Here is a 22,839-nt window from a genome sequence, read left to right as displayed (position 1 = left end):
TTTAATATCACAAATATATTCAGTCCTCATCATTCGGATGGATCACGACATCACAAAATGACCTCCAGACACCATGTTCGCTAAACTTTAATAAAAACAAAATCAAAGAAGAGTTGGGTTCTTTCCGAGAGAAATACTGGATGAAGTATGAAAGAGTAGTGGTTAAAAAAGAGGGAGGGAGGGAGAGATGGAGAGAGAGAAAGCTGTCAAGACTTAATCAAGGTGCTGTGGGCTGAAGAGTGGGCGAAGCCGAACAAGTAATATCGCTCAAGAGAGAGAGAGAGAGAGAGAGAGAGAGAGAGAGAGAGAGAGAGAGAGAGAATGGATGGAAGTGCGAGTGAAATACGCCGCTAGCGAGGAGCACTGCAGCGCACAGCAAACCTTTTGCTTTAGCAACAGGGAATGTGATGATCGCCTGCGGAAGTGTGTTCTTCACCGGCTTCACACAATCCACCTGATACTGTTACGCTTCTACAGAGACCGGACCAGTGAACCGAATCTAAAAACACTGAGTGCGAAAGGTTTGCAAGGCCTAATATAATGACCAAAGTGATGAATCGGTCATTTCATTGATATCTTATGTAATGTTGTACTTGTGCTTTTATTTATACATTAATTTTTTGTAGAATTATGTTATTGGAATTCATTGTTGATTCTGATTTGTTACACTTTAGTGCATTGTTATATTATATCTTTTTGGGGGGGGGGGAATTGTTGGGTTTAATTATGTTTTGGTGAGCCATGTCTTCTCTATTTTGTTAACAATGTCTTCTCTATGTGACTATTCTACAGAAGTCAACATTTGAAGTGGATCAAAACCTTTCATCAAAGTTATACATTCATTTTGAACAATACCCGTTCATCTCTTAGGACAACTTTGATGAACTTTATTGATCCACTTGAAATATTGACTACTGTATATTACGTAACCAGGTGATTGTCACATGACTAACTAACTGTTGTTTAAAAGGACTCGGAGTGTGCTTGCTACCGACACCCTGATGAAGGCTCATTAGCCACAGTGTGCGATGTAGCTTCAGCGTCTATTTATAGTGTAGGGGCGGAGCTTCAGATTCTAGAGAGCATTTGATTGGACAGAAAATCTGATGAGAGGCTGAAGTGCAGAGTGATGTCATTAAAATCATTGATCCATATAGGAATAAGTGAGAGACTGTACGCTTTGAACCCTTATATCTTCTAAATGTGAATTTTGTCATTGTTTTGGAGCATGTTAAACAAATTTTGATTTCATGGGGACTTTAAATAAGCAAGCTTACATAAAATGAGATTGCGCGGATCTCAAAAATAAGCACATTTATGTTAAAATCATAGTCATGGTCATTAAAATATCCTTTTACTTTATTTTATTTATGCAAAATATAATTTCTCTTTAGATGTTGATATATGCATTTGAAAAGCTCACACTATAATGTATAATCTTACCTCTCATTATATGACGAACTATTTTGACGGATCCTCCCCTGAGATTGAGGATCTGATGGACTCTCTGCTGTAACTGGAAGAGAAGACACGCAGAATTAAACACGTTCAGCTTTAGTTGCTCCTGAAACGAAGCCTGTGTGACGAGGGTTGTGTGTGACGCACCTGAGGAACGCCAGCACTGCACATCTCCACCATGATATAACAGATGAGCTGCAGAACGAAGAGTCCAGCTTCGAGCCTGTGCAGGTAAAACTCGTCGTCCATCACGTCATCGATGATCTCGCCACGCCGCACCATATCCTGAGCAGCACAAACAGAGGTTACGGCTGCACAATATATGACAATTAATTGATAGTGTGTTATTTCTTTGTGCAATTGTCAAATCATGCAGGCTGTGATTTAATTAAATAAATATATGCGCCACCGGTTTCAGAGTGAAGCGGTTTCAGACTGCATGCGTGTAAATGAACACAGTGCTTTCTGAAACTGGCAGCGCATATTTTTATTGGCAGCAACCCGTCAAAATAAAAGCTTGATGGTTTAACATAAAAAAAACAATAAATTAAGACGTAAATATTAATAGTATTTTTACTACTCGATTTTTTATATTACAGAACAGTAGTATTATTACAATATATTTCTTTGGTTTAATTTTTTATTTAATAATAATAATAATAATAAAAATAAAAAAATCACAGCAAGGCATATTTTTATTTGCTTGCAACCCGTCAAAATAAATGCTTGATGGCTTACCGGTCGAAAATGAAGAAATAGTATTATTAGAATATATTTTGAAGGTGGTTTATATTTTTTATAATGATTCACAATAAAATATTGTTGTTATTTTATAGTCAATGAAAAGGTGAAAAAACTGGGAATGCGGCCGATGAAAACTCAAGTGGAAAGTTGTTGTTTTCTTAAATCCGTTCAACTTTATGGTTACTGAAAGAGGTTTGAGAGTTGCTTCTTGGAAAAAGCAAACCCAAGCATGAACACTCGCATTTTTCAAGTTTTTCCCAAATCGTTAAACTTATACAAGGATTTGGCACCAAAAAAACAAAAAACATACTCAGAATAAAATATTTCCATATTTATTATTTATTATGCATATGCTCTACCCCCCAAAATAAATCATCCTACTCACTCTTAGAATGATTAATTGTTTCCAAATGTAGCTATTCTATTCATCCGTTGAAAATTCCTGTATCTTTTCATATTGCAATATATATTGCAGAAAAACTAAATATCACAATATCAGTTTTCTCCAATATCGTGCAGCCCTAACAGAGGAAAATGATGACCAGTAGACTCATAATTAATAATAATAAATGCATATTGATTTGCAAGAAAATCACATGCAGTGATGTATATTGCCATGCAGCTCCATGCATGTTCTCCTCCTGTTAGAAAAGGTTCTGGATAATGATGTTGGAGCTGATCTCAGATCAGTTTAAAAGGCTGATTGTTCACAGATTTCTGCTTTCAGCACCTGCATCCGAATCTAAAGGGACAAAGACATTTGGCATTTGTTGAATGGCGTAATTGCGGCGATTGACACCGGCCTCTCTCCAGGGGATTCAAATCTTTTCCAGCATAAAACACTGGCAAGCACATGAACAGAGAGGCTTGTGAACACCGGGAACGCTGCAGAAACAGCAGGCTGGCGAGAACTGGAGTGCACAGTGGTCACGGGTTGCTGAAAACAGGCTCAGATCGTCGAGAGAGGCTTTCTGAGAGAACTACAACGGCCAACACCATTCAGATGTTCTGCAAGAAATATAGATGCTTTCAGTGCAATTCTAAGAACAGGATGTGATTTTATCCATTACAAAATAGGATTTTTGAACCGGACATGAGGATGAAAGTCAAGTTCATCTTTTAGAGCAGCTCAGTGGAGGGGTTTCCTTTTCAAACCGATCATTATTTGTGATTTTTCTTCATATAGTGGATTTCAATGGGGTCCAAAGGGTTGAAGGTCCAAATGTCAGTTTCAGTGCAGCTTCAAAGTCTCGACACGATCCCAGCCGAGGAATAAGAGTCTTATCTAGACAAACCATCGGCCATTTTATAAAAAAAAACATTTGTATACTTTTTAACCACAAATGCTCATCTTGCACTGGCTGTGGTGCGACACACATTACATAATCACATTGAAAGGTCAAGCGTGACGTAGGCGTAAGTACCGACCTAGTGTTTACAAAGCGGACGTGCAAAGATTAAGTCAAACGCCATTTACAAATAAAATAAATAAAAGGTAAAACGATGTCGGACAATTTTGAGTTTATCTCCGTTCCCTACATTTTTTTAACCAGAACACGCATGACCTTTCAAGCGTGATTACGTAATGAGCAGAGCTAGTGCAAGATGAGAATTTGTGGTTAAAAAGTATATAAATGTTTCTTTATTTTTTATAAAATGATCGATGGTTTGTCTACATAAGACCCTTATTCCTCGGCTGGGATCGTGTAGAGCCTTTGAAGCTGCACTGAAACTCACATTTGGACCCCATTGAAGTCACTATATTATGGAAGCTTGTTTCCGCCACAGGATAAAACATTTTAAAAGATAATTGCGACTTTTTATCTCACAATTGCGAGTTTACATCTCGCAATTCTGACTTTATTTCTCAGAATTGCGTGAAATAAAGCCGCAATTGCGTGTTATAAAGTCAGAATTGCGTGTTATAAAGTCAGAATTGCGAGATATAAAGTCAGAATTGCGTGAAATAAAGCCGCAATTGCGTGTTATAAAGTCAGAATTGCGAGATATAAAGTCAGAATTGCGAGATATAAAGTCAGAATTGCGAGATATAAAGTCAGAATTGCGAGATATAAAGTCAGAATTGCGAGATATAAAGTCAGAATTGCGAGATATAAAGTCAGAATTGCGTGAAATAAAGTCGCAATTGCGTCTTATAAAGTCAGAATTCTGACTTTTTTTCTCGCAATTGTGACTTTATATCACGCAATTACAACTTTATTTCACACAATTGCGACTTTATATCACGCAATTCTGACTTTATATCACGCAATTCTGACTTTATATCACACAATTCTGACTTTATAACACAATTGCGAGTTTATACCTCGCAATTCTGACATCTTTTCTCAGAATTGTGAGATATAAAGTCCAATTCTAAGGGGAAAAAAGATGGGATTTTTTTTTTTTTTACCTCAGAATAGTTTATATCTCACAATTCTGACTTTATAACACACAATTGCAACTTTATATCATGCAATTCTGACTTTATATCACCCAATTGCGTATTATAAAGTCAGAATTGCGAGATATAACCATGCCATTCTGAGAAAAAAAGTCCGCATTTCAAGTATATTTCTCGCAATTGCGAGTTTATATCTCATAATTCTGACTTTATAACACGCAATTGCGACTTTATATCACACAATTTTGACTTAACACAACCTACAATTGCGACTTTACATCACGTAATTCTGAGATAAAAAGTCAGAATTGTGAGATTAAAAAGTCACAATTTCCTTTTTTATTTTTCACTCTGTGGCGGAAACAAGCTTCCATACTATATGGAGAACAATCCTGGAATGTTTTCCTCAAAAAACTATTTCTTTTCAACCGAAGAAAGAAATGCATTAACATCTTGGATGACGTGGGGGTGAGTAAATGATCAGAACATTGGTCAAGTTAATCACATTTTAATGAAAGATTAAAAAGGCAAACATTCATTTTATTTAAATAATGTGAACCAATGAATTGAGCAAAATAAGCCCAGGAACATATCGATTTTAGTTCATATTTTCAGGCTGATTTAAAGTGTGTGCAAAAAATATGTTCATCATCACTTGGATGTCAGAACAGTTTGATCTTTCGCATTCGTTACTCGAGTCTCGTTACAGAGGTGAAGCCTTCGGCAAGTCAATTACATCAGTGCAAATAACAAGCGGCGTCACCTCCGGGAAACGGAGTGATTTTTAGTCACTTCATGTTGGAGAACTGCAGGCTGGCACAGGTGTTAATATGACAGGCAGAACAAAGCAGCGCCGGGGCCTGTGATTGAGTCTCACGGGACACGCCGACACCAAATTAATCCCAGCACACCCTGCCAAACGCGTCCTCCGAGGATCCTTTCGAGATTTCCCAAAGAGTGCTGCGGTAAAACGAGATCGCAGGCCGAACGCGGAGGGGATTTTATGGGGGTCTGTGTTTAGGAAATGCAATTCGGAGAGAATTTGTAGCTGTCATTAGGCAGTAAAAGGAGGCGAGACGGGTTGGCTGACAGCACTCCGAGGCGTTCTTAAACAAGGGCTCTGCTATGGGTGATATAGTTTTATAGCACTAGGAGAAAGCTGGGAGCGCGGATCCATCTGGAGGGAGTGCTGGTGCATTCAGTCGACGGGAGCGAAACAAGAGCAGACATTTCCACACTCGTATTCCTGTCACTGCCTCTGAGACACGATTTATCGGCCTGAAGAACACGCAGAGGAGGAGAAGCAGATAAGGTGGATGGAAAAACGTGCACTCACACACACACACACACACACACACAAGAGACAGTTTTAAATTGACACACCTGTACAAAGGCCTGAAACTAGAGCTAAGCGAAATATGATTGCGCCACAACACACACACAAACTCTCACACATACATACACACTCACACACACTCAAACATACACATACAGTACAGGTCAAAAGTTTGGAAACATTACTATTTTTAATGTTTTTGAAGGAAGAAATTTCTTCTGCTCATCAAGCCCTGCATTTATTTGATCAAAAATACAGAAAAAAAAAGTAATATTGTGATATATTATTACAATTTAAAATAATTGGTTTTCAATTTATTATACTTTAAATTATCATTTATTTCTGTGATGCAAAGCTGAATTTCCAGGATCATTACTCCAGTCTATCACATGATCCTTTAGAAATCATTCTAATATGATGATTCATTATCAAAGTTGGAAACAGTTCTGCTGCTTAATATTTTTTCATAACCTGTGATACTTTTTTAGGATACTTTGATGAATAAAAAGTAAAAAAAAAAAAAAAAAGCCAATGTTTTAAAAATAGAAATCTTTTGTAACAACAATATACACTGGTCAGTAATTTGGGGTCAGTAATTTTTTTTCTTTCTTTTTTGAAATAAATCAATACTTTTATTCAGCAAGGATGTGTTAAATTGATAAAATGTGATAGTAAAGAAGATTTATATTATTAGAAAATTTTTTTTATTTTGAATAAATGCAGTTCTTTTTAACCTTTTATTCATCAAATATATTAGAATATTAGAATGATTTCTAAAGGATCATGTGATAGACTGGATGTCACATGTGACACTGAAGACTGGAGTAATGATGCTGAAAATTCAGCTTTGCATCACAGGAATAAATTATTTTTTTAAGTATATTCAAATAGAAAACTATTATTTTAAGTTGTAATAATATTTCACAATATTACTGTTTTTTTCTGTATTTTTGATCAAATAAACGCAGCCTTGATAAGCATTAGAGACTCGTAAAAATCGTATGTTTCCAAACTTTTGACCTGTACTGTACACTCACACACTCTCTCTCACACACACAAACATTCACACGCACTCACGTTTACTTAAAATGGGGACTCTCCATAGGCATATACTGTACAAACTGTATATTCTGTCCCCTCACACTAACCGACCCCTAAACCTACCCATCACAAACATACACACACACACACTACCTCCACATCTTACACACACACACTAACCCGAACCCTAAACCTACCCATCACAAACATGCACACACACTACCTACACATCACATCACACACACACACACACACACACACACACACACACACACACACACACACACACACACACACACACACACACACTAACCTGATCCCTAAACCTACCCATCACACACACATTCACATTAACCAACCCCTAAACCTACCCATCACACACACCCTAACCGACCCCTAAACCTACTCATCACAAACATACACACACACACTACCTACCCATCACACACACATACACATTAACCAACCCCTAAACCTACCCATCACACACACTAACCCGACCCCTACACCTACCCATCACACACACCCTAACCGACCCCTAAACCAACCCATCACACACACACACCCTAACTGACCCCTAAACCAACCCATCACACACACACCCTAACGACCCCTAAACCTACCCATCTCACACACACACCCTAACCGACCCCTAAACCTACCCAACACACACACACTAACCCGACCCCTAAACCTAACCATCACACACACACTAACCCGACCCCTAAACCTACCCATCACACACACACACACTATACTTTAATATATTTAATATATACTTTTAAGATATATATTTTTTTAATTCAAGATATCTCTCAAGCACGTTTAGAAAGCCCAACCTGAAGCAACCCTGAAAACAGAACGCCTGTCTTAAACACACATTAGGATGGATGAGACACGAGTCGCAGGAGTCCTGATCAGCGCCCAGCTCACATCCTCCACACACACGCCAATATCCTCCAGCACACACACACACACAACACATACACACGCACGAACACACACACACGCACAAACCGTATAATCACGCACACACCCACAAACCGTATAATCACGCACACACACACTGTATATCTCACTCACACACACACAGTATAATCACACAAACACACGTGCACACACACACACACAGTATAATCACACAAACGCACACACACACACAGTATGATCACCAGATGCACACACACAGTACAGCCTAACCTACTAACACAACACACATGCCAGTTACACAATGTGGATTAATCACCCCAACCTGCCAATTATCATCAATTAACATCTGCCTTTAATCATCTCTACTTTAATTAACACTGGCTGAAAAAAGCCTTCACACACACACACACACACACACACACACACACACACACACACACACACACACACACACACACACACACACACACACACACACCTGTGACCACATGCCAATTAAATGCCAACTTAAAAAAAAAAAAAAAAAAAAGTTGATAATTAATTATAAAATACTTATCTTAAATATATAATCACTTCATCCTCATTTGCCAGATTTGTAAAATGTCCCCCGACTGAAAACTGCTTTTAAAAGTAAACCCACCACTTCAGGTCAACTTTGCACTGACTTTTTTTTCCCGCGGGAATGCGAGATCCGATCTGTTATCCAGATACAGAAGCCACTTGATGTGGACGGGTGTAAACGCACCGTGTCCTGATTGGCTTATGATCCGATCTGCTTGATCGCATGTTAATGGCAAGTGTAAACGCAGCCGATGTTTATTGTCAAATTGATGTCCATATGAGTGACTGGATACTGGGTTTCATCAGAACATCACATTCCCATCATCATCCACCAGTGATCCTTGTGCATCACTTGCCCGCAAACGTACACGTGATTTATAGTCAAACCAAAAAATTATTCAGACACCAGATATTATTTTTTACTAGCTAGTGCAGGACACTATAGTTCATTTATGTAAGTGAGTGCAAAATAAAGTACACTGTGACATATTATACCCAAAATTCTTCATACAGCGACTACCAGTAACATTTATACAAATTTGGGACCAAAAATTCTTCAAACACTGAAGTGTTTTTTCTCTTTAATTGCTAATGCTCTTTTCACACACAGACTGAACACAATGAAGCATTGCTTGGTGATTGTTTGAGCTAAACTGGTATTATGTAATAGTTAAATTTACCAGCTGACAGATATTCATCATAATTCATCAGTGAGACAGTCTAACAGAAGGACGGACAAAACCAGTCAAATATCAACTGATTTGATTTTGATCTTCTAAACTATAGTGAATAAACTGTGATAATGTGAGAAACGTTGAAGGTGTCTGAATAAATTGTGGTTTGACTGTAAAAGAAAACGGGACTCACTGGACCAGACGACCTTCTTCTTCTTCTTCTCCGAGGTCCAATTGCGACGCTTGTTATTGTAGACGTTTTCGACAGTGGACAGGGGTCATCATAAGTGACCCTGGATCACAAAACCAGTCACGAGTCGCACGGGTATATTTGTGGCAATAGCCAACAATACATTGTATGGGTCAAAATTATCGATTTTTCTTTTATGCCAAAAATCATGAGGATATGAAGTAAACATCATGTTCCATGAAGACATTTAGTAAATTTCCAACCGTAAATATATAAAACATTTATTTCTGTGAGTGAATGCAGCAGAATCGTGAACATAAATGCACAACTTTAAAGACGGTTTTCTCAATGTTTCGATTTTTTTGCACCCTCAGATTCCAGATGTTCAAATAGTCGTATCTCGGCCAATTATTGTCATATCCTAACACACCATACATTAATGGACAGCTTATTTATTCAGCTTTTAGATGTATAAATCTCAATTTGAAACAAATTGACCCATATGACTGGTTTTGTGGTCCAGGGTCACATATTCACTCTGATTGGTCTCCAGCTCCAAACACAGCAGTTGCGACACATTCCCTCCATCATTACGATTGTGTGTATCTTGTGCCACAGCAAACCTTCTGTTGCCTCAGACCAGATGGGATTGCTTTCGTTGCCCTTGTACATCGATGAGCCTTGGATGGTTTGTGTTTGGCCCTCTTCAGAAAGTGTTGGTAAATTCTCACCACTGACACACAAGCCTCGCAGTTTCAGAGAATCTCTGCACAGTCGCCCTTCCATTAAAAACGTGGCCCTTTTCAAAGTCACTCAGATCTTGATTCCGGTCCGTTCCTCCTGCATTCAACATGTTGATTACGAGAACATGATTGTTTGCTCACCATCTAACCAGACTTTAAAGTCCAGCTTTTAATGTTGTTTATGTGTCTATGTGGTGTTTTTAATACGCTTTATGTCAAACCATGTGTAAATTCATAAGTCGACACCATTGCTGAGTATTTTCTCCTTAAAGGAGTCATAACCTAGTATTACATTGGATACCTACTGCTGTATTATAGTCTTTCAGGCCCTTCTAAAAAAGAAAAGTGGAAAAAAAAATAAACACAGACCTACTTTTACCCTTATTTCTGAAGGCATTATTGTCTCGCGAGATCTATGCGATGTTTTGGCTGTCGTGGACGCTCTATATGGCTCTGCACGCCAGTTGAAAGGGTTGTTGGGACAGCGTCATTAAAAATGAATTTCATCCACTGGTCCCTGATAGTTTCGTCCGATTTTGGGAGATAAAACACATTTACATGTTTTTTATGGCAATCAACCACAGAGCAAGTCCGGTGTGCACTCGGTTTCTCCATCTTTCTCGACTGAACTGAATATGAGGGGGAGAGGGGAAGGGGGGGCTTCCTGCTGCGGTGTCCATATATGGTATCCTACTACCTCATGACGTCAAGAGGGAGCTGAAATCAAAATCTCGTATTTGAGTGCGCGTGCACGCGCGCTGGTTTATTTACCCTGAGGTAAACAAACGCTTCACTTTTAAATATCGGCTTCCCGGCCAGTGTATAATCGTTAGTCGATCATAACATACATTGATTCTCGTGGAAAAGTATAAATTGCAGGTTATGACTCCTTTAAAACTGCAGTGAACCAAAGACAGTCTCAAAAACACGCTTTGAAATCGCTGGTGTTTCTGACGTCACAAACTACCTTGTAACCAATCAGATCAACGTGTGATCGTCAACCAGTGGATCTCTGAGCTGAGTGAGTGAGTGGAGGCGGGGCTCATTTGCATATTCATAGAACCGAGTATACTAAATGTTACATTCAAGCTATTTTAAGGCATGAAGAATATTTTTCTCAAGGAAAAAACGTTTTAATATGTCATTTTGGTGATCAAAAAATGAGTTTTAAGGGATACAATTATTGACTACAGGGGGACTTTAATATCGTTAGCCTCATAGCATAAATTGCCTAAGTAATATTTTTTTTAAATGACTTAGGCAATTATGCTATGAGGCTAACGATATGTGGACTTGTTTATGATCAACGATATTCGCTTCACCTGTGACTGCTCAATATTTTGGCTCATCAGTGTATGTATATTGATAAATAAATGTTTTTTTTTAATGCAGTAGTCATATTTATGCATACATGACTACTGCATATTAATGAATAAAAAAACTATTTATTATTATTATTATTATTATTAAGAAGAAATAATAGAAGTATTACAAGGTAACATTATAGTTATCCAGGATCCACAAAATGATGCCGGTTCTCGCATTTCCATTGATTCGAGGGCCGAATTATGATTGTTACTGCATTATCTGCCCACAAACAAACAAACATGCAGCATCATGGTCTTCAGTTCTGAGAACATAATGGTATTTGGATCAGTGTCTTAACGCCAACACAAGCTGTTTCTGATGTAGCATTTTAAATGGAGCAAGACCAACCCAATGATGAGGCTTTTGTTTGGGTGTTTGTTGAGTTACGACTTCACAGACTCTAGGGCTGATGGGAATGTGTGCTCAATCACTGCTCGGTGTAAAAGTTTAACAGCGTTCGGTTTTAAAGGCGAGCGGACCAAAAGAGAAGCGTGTCGACCTGCACTCGTTTGATTCTGGTAGGTCTGCTCTTATCTTCACACACAGATCTGCCCTCGCAGAGGAGATACTGCCAATCAAGCGTGAATGTGTGTGTGTGAATCTTACGTGCTTCTCTCCTTCGATCCTCTTGTCTGCGAGCTGAACGGCTTCCAGGTACTTAAAATGCAGCTCCATGAGTCTGTCAACCTGCAGAAAGAGAGCGAGGGTGAGCATACGTTACAAATGCACCGAAACGCCACACGAACACACCATCAACGGCAAGAGGAGATGTGCTTCGGGACCCAGATTCACGTTATGTAAATGATATTCATATTTAACTGCGGCGAAATCCCACACAAGACGAATGGCGCTGTGTTGTTTAAAAACAAAAAGAGACATTCGTCATCCTCTTTCTAGCGATTACTGTGACAATCTGAAGACAGAAAACAGAACTGAGGCATGATGCCCATATGGCCGAAATCTTTGAGCTCGTGAAACTACCAATAATGCACTGCTCCTGTCAGAGAGATGAAACAGGGCCCAGCAGGACTGTGAGGGTTATTTTAAGTGTGGTGACTGCTGAGCGATAACAGCACACGTGTTCGTCCAGGTGATGTATGGAGACCCCCGGTAGAGACTAAAGGAGACGTATAACACAAGATGAAGCGAACCGCATGAACACAGCGGAGAGAGAGTCCGGACAACACACGCATCAAACATTACACTGAGGCACGGCGGACCGAAACAAGAGAAAAGAGCCAAACTGATGGAAATAAAAGACCAACGAATGGAAAAACAAACAAACAGAAAAAAAATGTAAAAAGGTGAACAAACCAAATAAGAAATAAATGATAGACTGACATAATTAATAGGCAAAACAAGGTAAACGAAAGCCAAAATGAAAGAAAAAACCTGCGAACAAAACAGCATGATAACAAAACAAAAGGAAACAAAGTTAAACGATAAAAATTAACGATAAAAAGAAGAGAAAGTATGAGCAAAACCAACCAACAAGAGTGAACAAAAATCAAACCAACAAAACAAAACACAAGGAAATCAAGAAAAGATGAAAAAACAAAAAGAATAAACGAAAACGGGTGAACAAACCAACAAAACACAAGAAAATAAAGAAAAAAAAAAAAAAAAAAAAATATATGCAAAAGGGTGAACCAACCCTTTTGAAACCAACCCTTATTAAAAGATTTAATAAAAGAATTAATGAAAAACAAATTAAACAAAAAAAGAGAAAGAATAAACAATTTAAAAAACAGCAGGAAATAAACAACACTAAAGGAAAGAGCAAACAACAAAAGAAAAAAATAAATGATAGACTGAAAGAATTAATAAAATAATGAATAAACAAATGAACAAACAAAAGGACAAAGAGGAAAAAGAAAGAATGAACAAAAATCAACCAACAAGAGCAAACAAAATAAAATTGCAGGAAATAAAGAACCCCAAATGAAAGAAAACAAAAGAATAAATGAAAACAACAATGTTGGTGAACAAACCAACAAATAAAAAATAAATAAATAAATAATAATAATAATAGAGTGCTAATACACTAATAAAAATGTTCATGTTAGTTCACAGTGCATTAACTAATGTTAACAGATAAAAATGTTGACCTTAAAAATGCATTAGTAAATGTTTAAATGAACATTATGATTAATAAATGCTGCAGTATTTGTCATTCTCAGTTCATGTTAACTAAAGTAGTTAAAGTAGTATTTTTTCATAATAACCGACATGTCTAGCCAAGACGGTCATGTTTTGTTTCTAAAAGAATTCGATCTTTAAGTAGCTCAGCGTGTATAATCTTTACGGCAGCATTAAGCCCATCTGCCGCCATCTCTCCGCAAGCGCTCTCTGCCAGATATAGAAGCAGAAGATAATAAAGGCGTACCGTCAGCGCTCTTATTTTTACCTTCTCGCAGTCGTTCTCTGTGAACTTGCTGAGGAGACGACTTCTCTGCTGGCCTTTGAGGTTCCTCAGCATGGAGGCGATGATGGAACACACATGCTCTGGGAGAAGAAAACAAGGCGTTAGTGTCCTCATTTAAACACACTCCTGTCATCCGCACACACTAAAGAAGGGAAAAACACAGAGCAATGAGTGGGAGGTGACACCCGTGAAAGGCCAATGTGCTTTTCTAGACTGAGAACATGAAACTGTTAGAGATTAGACGTCCTCGTTCTCCTCTTGAAAGTGGAGCAGAAACAACAGTAAAGTTGACTCGAGAAGAGAGAAGAGTTCACTTTGAATTGCTTTTATACACTGAGAACCGTTCAGACGTTTGGGGTGTGTGTGTTTTTGAAAGAAGTCTCTTCTGCTCACTAAAGCCCTATTCAGACGGGATTAGCTTTACCAGGGTGGATGGAGTGTAGTTTTACCACAGGACGTCTGTAATATTAATGGCCAGTTCTCACAGGATCAGAGATCTCAGTAACACTAGCAGAAGTGTGAGAGTAACTCGATTTACACACCGCCGTCACTCCTGTCGTCATGTGTGTGTTACGCTGCTTCCTGATATCACGTGCGCAAACACATATAACCTATATATATATATATATATATATATATATATAAAACAGTTATGTCCGGTCGAGCGATGTATTAATGAACTTCAGATTGGATTGTGTTGGTAATAGGCTCTTATCTAACGCTAAAAGATGTTTCGTGCCTCTAACAAGTGCTGTCGATCTTCTCTCTGATCTGATGGTGTGTGTGAAACACTTGAGTTTTGCCACAGACTCGTTCCAGCGTCTAGAACGCAACTGATGCTTTTACAAGCGTCTCCATACTTGAAAAAAACGCGGAAAACTACTTTTAAACAGGAAATGTCAGACATATTTACAGCGAGTGTATTCGCACGGGATTAGTATCGCCTGAGGTCATTTTTCCAGACCTTTTTACTGAAGGTAAAAGTCGCCGTAATCTTTACTGACATTGTCCGTCATGATCACTGAGATGCACATTCGGACGGGACTAAAATCAATGAGAAGCTCTGGTCATTATTACTTTACCCCTCCTCTCCATGTTACACTAGTCCCGTCCAAATAGGGCTTGAGGCTGCATTTATTTGATCAAATACAGTAAAAATTTTGACATTATTACAATGTAAAACAGCTGTTTTCTATGTGAATAAAGTGTAATTTATTCCTGTGATCAAAGCTGTATTTTCAGCATCATTACTCCAGTCGTGAGTGTCACATGATCCTTCAGAAATCACTCTAATATGATGATCTGATGCTCAAGAAACATGTATGATTATTATCAGTTGTGCTGCTTCATATTTTTGTGGAAACCTTTATAAATTGTGTTCAGTATTTTGTTTTTATGAATATCAAAAAAGTTGAAATCTTTTGTAACATTATAAAAATGTCTTTACTGTCACTTTTGATCAATTTAATGCTGAACAAAAGTATTAATTTATTTTAAAAATAATCATAATGAATGGTAATGTGTAGTGTATATCAGTGCTACAGAAGACATGGAAGATCTACCAGTTATTAAGTACAGGTGCTTTAAGTAGTAGACAGCTTCACTGATTTTAATTAGGGATGTACCGATATTAACATTTTGGCTGATACCGATAACGCTTTATATTTGAAAGCCGATAACCGATATATTGGCCGATAAATCTAAATCCAAGTTTTTATATCATTTTTGTGAGCCTGATTACAAAAAACAAAAGTATCACCATTAAAATCCAGGTCCCAAGCACACAATTATGATGTTCTCATTATAATTGTATGTAGCCGATATGACAGACCTATGTTGTACTTTACAGTATTTCCTTCTTTTTTTTTTCTTTTTTTTTTTTTTTAAGTGATTCCAATCATATTTCAAGTAATTTCAAACCATCATCGTGAACAGTCGCATCTGAAGTGTCTCAGCTGAAGGACATAACACATTATTTATCGGCTTTAATATATTGGAGAAATTTCCCTATAGGGTCAATAACGATAATATTTGAAATTAGCATTTATCAGCCGAAACCGATATGGTGGCCGATATATTGTGCATCCCTAACAAAAATATACAGTACACACGTCTTATATTTATCTTACTGCTTGTTTTTTTAATCCATTTTATAGTATCAACACAGAGTCAAAAGTTGTAATTTATTTAGAGATAAAAGGAGAAATTGCACAAAAATTGGCGAGCGAGTCAGTGACTGCCTTAGATAACTACTGCAAATGGAAAATACTAGGCTGCACTAAAAGCTTTAATGACTGTGAGTGAAGTGCATTAAAGTCTTTGCACGCTGCTGTCGCCTACAAAAACACACCAATGAAGAAGCATTAGAGCTGAGCGAAGCGACACACAACAAGACTCAGATGTGATGGCATGTTTCCCTCCAAGAAGGAACAACAAGCTAAATTTACAGTAAGACTGAGTCCGTCACACAAGAAATATCACATCTAAAAGAAAGAAACATCAACATGCTAAAGGGATTGATTACTCAAATATGATCATTCTGTCATTTTTCTTTTTATAAAGTTAACCCGCATGACTTTCTTCTGATGAACACCAAAAAATATATTTCTTTTGAAGTCAACGGCAACAACTTTGGACCCCATTGACTTTCATCAATTTATTCAGAGGGAAAAAATTACAATTTTCATTTTTGGGCGAATTATTGCTTTAAAGCCCATCTCAGAATAATTTAAATGAACATTATTGTTATAGATACAACTTTTGATCATTAGTAAATGTTAAAGGTAACGTTAACTAATAAATGCTGTATAAGTATTGCTCATTGTTAGTTCATGTTTACAAACGAAAGCCTAGTGTAAATTGTTCATGTTCTTTTTTTGTTCGTTAGTTCTTTCCAAAAAACAATGGATGAAAACAAAAAAGATCAAACAAAAGTGAAAGATTAAACTAGCAAACAAAATAATGAATAACAAACATAGCCAACCCTAAAAAAATATAAGAATGAAATAACTAAAGAAAAAACAGCAAAAAAAAAAAAACAGCAAAAAAAAAAATCAAATTGAGTTGCAAAGCAAAAAAAAAAACGAATCAACACAGAATTACAAGCGAAAATGTGAAAATTTGAGTTGAGTTTGTTCATGCATGTGACAGGGAATAATATATCATGTTATTTATTTTTTTCCAGCTTTTTGTTTGTTCTTTCACTGCAAAACACAATTAATGAAAACAAACGTGAGCAAACGAAAGTGAACTGAACAAAAAAGAACAAACAAACAAAAGGCGAGCAAACGAGAGCGAAGTATATATAACTAGCAAACAAAATAACGAAGAACAAACCAGCAAACACAGGCGACGCTAAAAAACCAAGAGAGAGAAAATAACAAAAGAAGAAACAAAAACAGAACGACAATACAAAAAAAAGAAAAAGCAAATCAACAAAGAATTACAAGAGAAACTGAGTTGAGTGTGTATGCATGTAGCAGGGAATAATAGATCACATCACTATATATATATATATATATATATATATATATATATATATATATATATATATATATATATACACACACACACTCACCTAAAGGATTATTAGGAACACCTGTTCAATTTCTCATTAATGCAATTATCTAATCAACCAATCACATGGCAGTTGCTTCAATGCATTTAGGGGTGTGGTCCTGGTCAAGACAATCTCCTGAACTCCAAACTGAATGTCAGAATGGGAAAGAAAGGTGATTTAAGCAATTTTGAGCGTGGCATGGTTGTTGGTGCCAGACGGGCCGGTCTGAGTATTTCACAATCTGCTCAGTTACTGGGATTTTCACGCACAACCATTTCTAGGGTTTACAAAGAATGGTGTGAAAAGGGAAAAACATCCAGTATGCGGCAGTCCTGTGGGCGAAAATGCCTTGTTGATGCTAGAGGTCAGAGGAGAATGGGCCGACTGATTCAAGCTGATAGAAGAGCAACTTTGACTGAAATAACCACTCGTTACAACCGAGGTATGCAGCAAAGCATTTATGAAGCCACAACACGCACAACCTTGAGGCGGATGGGCTACAACAGCAGAAGACCCCACCGGGTACCACTCATCTCCACTACAAATAGGAAAAAGAGGCTACAATTTGCACGAGCTCACCAAAATTGGACAGTTGAAGACTGGAAAAATGTTGCCTGGTCTGATGAGTCTCGATTTCTGTTGAGACATTCAGATGGTAGAGTCAGAATTTGGCGTAAACAGAATGAGAACATGGATCCATCATGCCTTGTTACCACTGTGCAGGCTGGTGGTGGTGGTGTAATGGTGTGGGGGATGTTTTCTTGGCACACTTTAGGCCCCTTAGTGCCAATTGGGCATCGTTTAAATGCCACGGCCTACCTGAGCATTGTTTCTGACCATGTCCATCCCTTTATGACCACCATGTACCCATCCTCTGATGGCTACTTCCAGCAGGATAATGCACCATGTCACAAAGCTCGAATCATTTCAAATTGGTTTCTTGAACATGACAATGAGTTCACTGTACTAAAATGGCCCCCACAGTCACCAGATCTCAACCCAATAGAGCATCTTTGGGATGTGGTGGAACGGGAGCTTCGTGCCCTGGATGTGCATCCCACAAATCTCCATCAACTGCAAGATGCTATCCTATCAATATGGGCCAACATTTCCAAAGAATGCTTTCAGCACCTTGTTGAATCAATGCCACATAGAATTAAGGCAGTTCTGAAGGCGAAAGGGGGTCAAACACAGTATTAGTATGGTGTTCCTAATAATCCTTTAGGTGAGTGTATATATGCACAATCTGACTTTTATTGAGATTTTACTTTTTTTTTTTTTCATATTTATGGTTTATTGGGGCAGATTACGCTCTTCTACGTTGTTTAAATTTCCACACACACTTCAAAACCGTAAGAAAACTGTAAGAGTGTTTGAAGAGGTTATACTTTACCCCAAAAAAACAAACAAACATTTAACGTCTTCTAAAACAACACGTTCATAAGAGTAGTCCTTCATCAGGTTAAAAATCAATATTTAAACACCATCTTGCACAAACACTCACATCATATAATCAGACGGCCTTGATGAAACCGTTTAATTTGGCCTTGGCCTTCATCGCCGCTGAATACAAATGAGTTCAAACGTCATCTCTTAACCAACACATGCATTCTAATGCGTCGGGTGAACGAAGGAGACGCATTAATCACCAGGCGGAGAGAAGAAACGCCCGGTCAGCACTGCGAGGATGTCGACTCGAGGCCACCGGGAGAAAAGTGAACATTATTAGCGGAGGAATAAAGTGTCTGGGGCGAGGAACAGCGCCACAGGGAGCGGATGAGAGCAGAGAGGTCTGAGATAAGTGTGTTATCTCCCAGCTCTGCCTCGGGAAAGCTTTTGTCATCATTACACACAGGAAAGAAGACTCGGCTACCAAAACTACATCACTCCAGGTCGTCGTGGCAACAGGGGGGAAGGCCATTGGCTGGCAGGAGGTGAAGGAGGCGGGGCTTACAGTAGGGGGCAGGACTCTATACTAACAAGAAGGATAAAGGAAAACACAAAGAATGGGGAAAAGTGTAATTTGACCATTTTTAGCTTGTAATATAGTGTGATCTGTATTATGAAAAACATAATAAAATTCATGTAATAAAAATGAATACACTGTAAAGTGATTTTTCTATCATTTGTAATAAGGCATCATTTCGAATAAGTATCCATAAAAATTTTTTACGTATAATACATTTATAAATAATTAAATAAAAATGTATTAAAATAATTTAGAAACATTTATTTAAAAATATTATATATATATATAAATAAATAATTGTAATTCATTTTCAATTTTATAATAATTGAAAATACTTTTATAAATTTTATAATTTATACAAAAATTTATTAAATTAATAAATGTGTTTTTATTAATTATACACGAAATAATAAATTAATAAAAAAATAAGAATAAGTGTGAAATAATTTAGCAAAATGTATTTAAAAACTATAATAAAATGTATGAATTATATATATATAGGAGTAGTTGCATATTTAAAAAAATAATTCACACAAAAATGAAAATTAATATTTATTTTCATAAAATATTCCAAACCACTGGAAGTCATGCAAACGCTTTGTGTGAGGAACAGACTGAAATTTAAAGTCTTTATTTAACGATATTACTCTCAGACAAAGCTTAAATGGATTACAAAATTAACATTGGCAAAATTAACATTAAACACAGCAACCAAATGTCTTTGAGGTCACCGATGCCATGTTTGATATGAGAGCAACAGCAGAAGGGAAAACTCAGTGAAATGTCAGTGTGTTTCTCATAAAATAGATGTAAAACAGTGCACAAGTCACAAGGACTGTTTACTGTGCTTTAACATTATTTTCTTTCCTTTTTGGAGCTTGAAAAAGTCATACAGGTTTGCAACAACAAGAATCAAAAATCCCTTTAAATTCTTACCTGGGATTTCAGAACTTCCCTCAAAATATTACTCGCATATTTTCCATGTGCATATTTTATGAAACTCTACTTGAAGAGACAGTGTGCAAGAGATTTCCAGGTACAGTAGACTAGGTTTATTTAATATATAGTGAGAAATACTACAGAAATTGAATAATCAAATGAAAAATATGCAGAGAGAAGACAAAGGTGTTTTGTTACAGTTCAGGAAAATCCCTTCAAAGCAAGCGGATTATCACATTATCAACATGCGAATCTGCAGCCAAAGAACAGCTAATTTTCAATAATGAATCCATTAGCGAAACCTTTGAGAACGGCAGAACAATGATCCGATTCCAAGTCTCATCTGAAGCGAGAGAATTACCAGAGCTCTGGAGATCAGCGCAATTACACCAACGCTTTTGATCCAATTTAGCACAGCAATTCCAGCGCTTCCCGCAATTATCACGTGTCCGGTAGAGATTAAAGAGCAGTTAAAAGACAATCATTAGAAATAAATGAACTGCTGCTTCTCCCCTCCGCCATTTGTTCGGTTCACATTTGGCCAATTTTGAGTCGCCACTGAGACGTCAAAGCAAATGGGTTTGTCTCAGACGTTGTCTTACATCTCTCTAAAGAATCATTATCCTCTGCAACAGACAAACCACTCCAGCAATTTAGTCTAAAATTACTCTATAAAGACTAATAAATAATCAGAGAGACAGGACGACTGGCACTCAGGTGAAGAAAGCAGAGTCAGGGTTACTGTTGATAACTCAAACTAAGACTAAATCCATAAAAAACTGTTTTGTTGTTTGAAATAAAATGAATGTTAACTGAAAAAAAAAAAAAAACTTCAGCTGATTCATTTAGTTTAACTTAATGTACTAAAATAAACTATATAGACATTTAAAAAAAAACTCATAAAAATGGAAAAACAAAATTATTAAAACTTTATTAAAATGAAAAAATAATAATTCAGAATAGTACTAAAAAATTTAATTTAAATTTAATTTAATTTTAAATATAATATAAATCTAAATAAGTCAAATTCAGAATTATCCAGTAAAACTAAAACCATAAAAATGGCAAAACATAACAAAATTATTAAAACTTTAATATTAAAATGAAAAAAAATTCAGAATGGTACTAAAAAAAGTACTTTAAATTAAAATATAATTGAATTTAAATATAATATAAATCTAAGTAATAGTAAAATTCAGAATTATCCAGTAAAACTAAAACCATAACAATCAGTTTAGTTGCTTGTCATGAAAGTTAAGTGAGATAAAATAAAATATTAAAATATTAAATAATATTTCAGCTAGTTGCCAAGCAGCACATATGAATCGTGACTATCTTTCTACTGATTTGCAGCGATTCACATATTTTTAAGTGTTACACTTCAACTTTACAGTACTAACATTGACATGTTAGGGTGTTATTGATCATAATTCAGTACTTTCACAGCTTATTGCGCTATTGAATGGTCAAATATACACACATTTATGTCATAATTCACATTGTGTGGAGTATTCATGTAAACACACGTCTGTTATGTCCTACGCCAACGTAAAGGGTTAGGAGAAAATCCGATGTGTAACAGTATATTAGATGCGTGCATTAGTTCTTAAAGGGACAGCAGCCTAATAAACTGTTGCCATACGTTTTATTAATGTTAATAAAAAAACTAAAATCACTCACTGATTTTGACAATCACTTTTTATCTTTAATATGAATCAATTTATATTTAATTCATTATGTTTATTTCATTTTTTATATTGTATTTGTCCTATTGTTTGTAATTTGCTTCTTTGTTTCTATTTTTAATATCAAAAATAAAATGCAGAAATGCCAGTCATGTGTAATGATTGCAGTCAGCTTAATGGCATTTATTTTATAAAATTGGGTTGACTAAAATGGGAAGGTTCACATTTCATTAACTGGGATTTTTTCCTGCAACACTTAATAAATTATACCGCAGTCAAATAGGAAATGTAACAAAACAGCAAACTAGAATCATATCTATGCATATATCGAATCGAAATTTGATTCAAAATTGAGAATAAATTTTTAGAAGAATCGAATGGTAAGGTACCAAAAGATTCCCACCCCTAATTAATACTGTAACAAGTATTTATTGTAAGTATTGTTCCTTATTAATTCATGTAAGGTAATGGACGAACTAAATGAAACCTTATTGTAAAGCGAAAACAAAAACTCTATAAACTATAGTTTTAAAATATAATTAAGTAAATGAAAATGTATTAAAAAATGTATTAAATGAATAAATGTGTTTTTATTAATTATACACACAAAAAAAATTAAGTGTAAAATAATTTAGCAAAATGTATTTAAAAACTATAATAAAATGTATGAAATGTATATATATTTTTTTTAAAATATATATTTCAATTATTTTTTTAAATATGCAACTACTTCTATATCTATATATATATCTCTATCTATCTATCTATCTATCAATCTATATATATATAGGAGTAGTTGCATATTTATTTTTA

At 36.3% G+C, this 22,839-nt stretch overlaps 2 protein-coding genes across 2 annotated transcripts in view; one reads left to right on the top strand and one right to left on the bottom strand.

The window, feature by feature from the left end:
• Positions 1–22,839, top strand: part of LOC311302671 (uncharacterized protein) — a 382,374-nt gene that overhangs the window by 246,369 nt on the left and 113,166 nt on the right. The window lies entirely within an intron of this gene.
• The window catches only part of ctnnbl1 (catenin, beta like 1), a 57,856-nt gene that overhangs the window by 9,482 nt on the left and 25,535 nt on the right, over positions 1–22,839 (bottom strand). Inside the window, exons 12-15 of the mRNA XM_084428668.1 lie at positions 13,857–13,954; positions 12,056–12,136; positions 1,606–1,743; positions 1,444–1,516 (exon numbers count right to left, since the gene is read on the bottom strand). Coding sequence (XP_084284794.1) covers positions 1,444–1,516; positions 1,606–1,743; positions 12,056–12,136; positions 13,857–13,954 — 390 coding nt within the window. The remainder of the gene's footprint in view (positions 1–1,443; positions 1,517–1,605; positions 1,744–12,055; positions 12,137–13,856; positions 13,955–22,839) is intronic.

This window comes from Rutilus rutilus (genome assembly GCF_951802725.1).
Source record: "Rutilus rutilus genome assembly, chromosome: 13".
Taxonomy (NCBI): Eukaryota; Metazoa; Chordata; class Actinopteri; order Cypriniformes; family Leuciscidae; genus Rutilus; species Rutilus rutilus.
The sequence above is the reverse complement of the archived record's forward strand: the minus strand, read 5'-3'. Positions and strand labels throughout refer to the sequence as shown.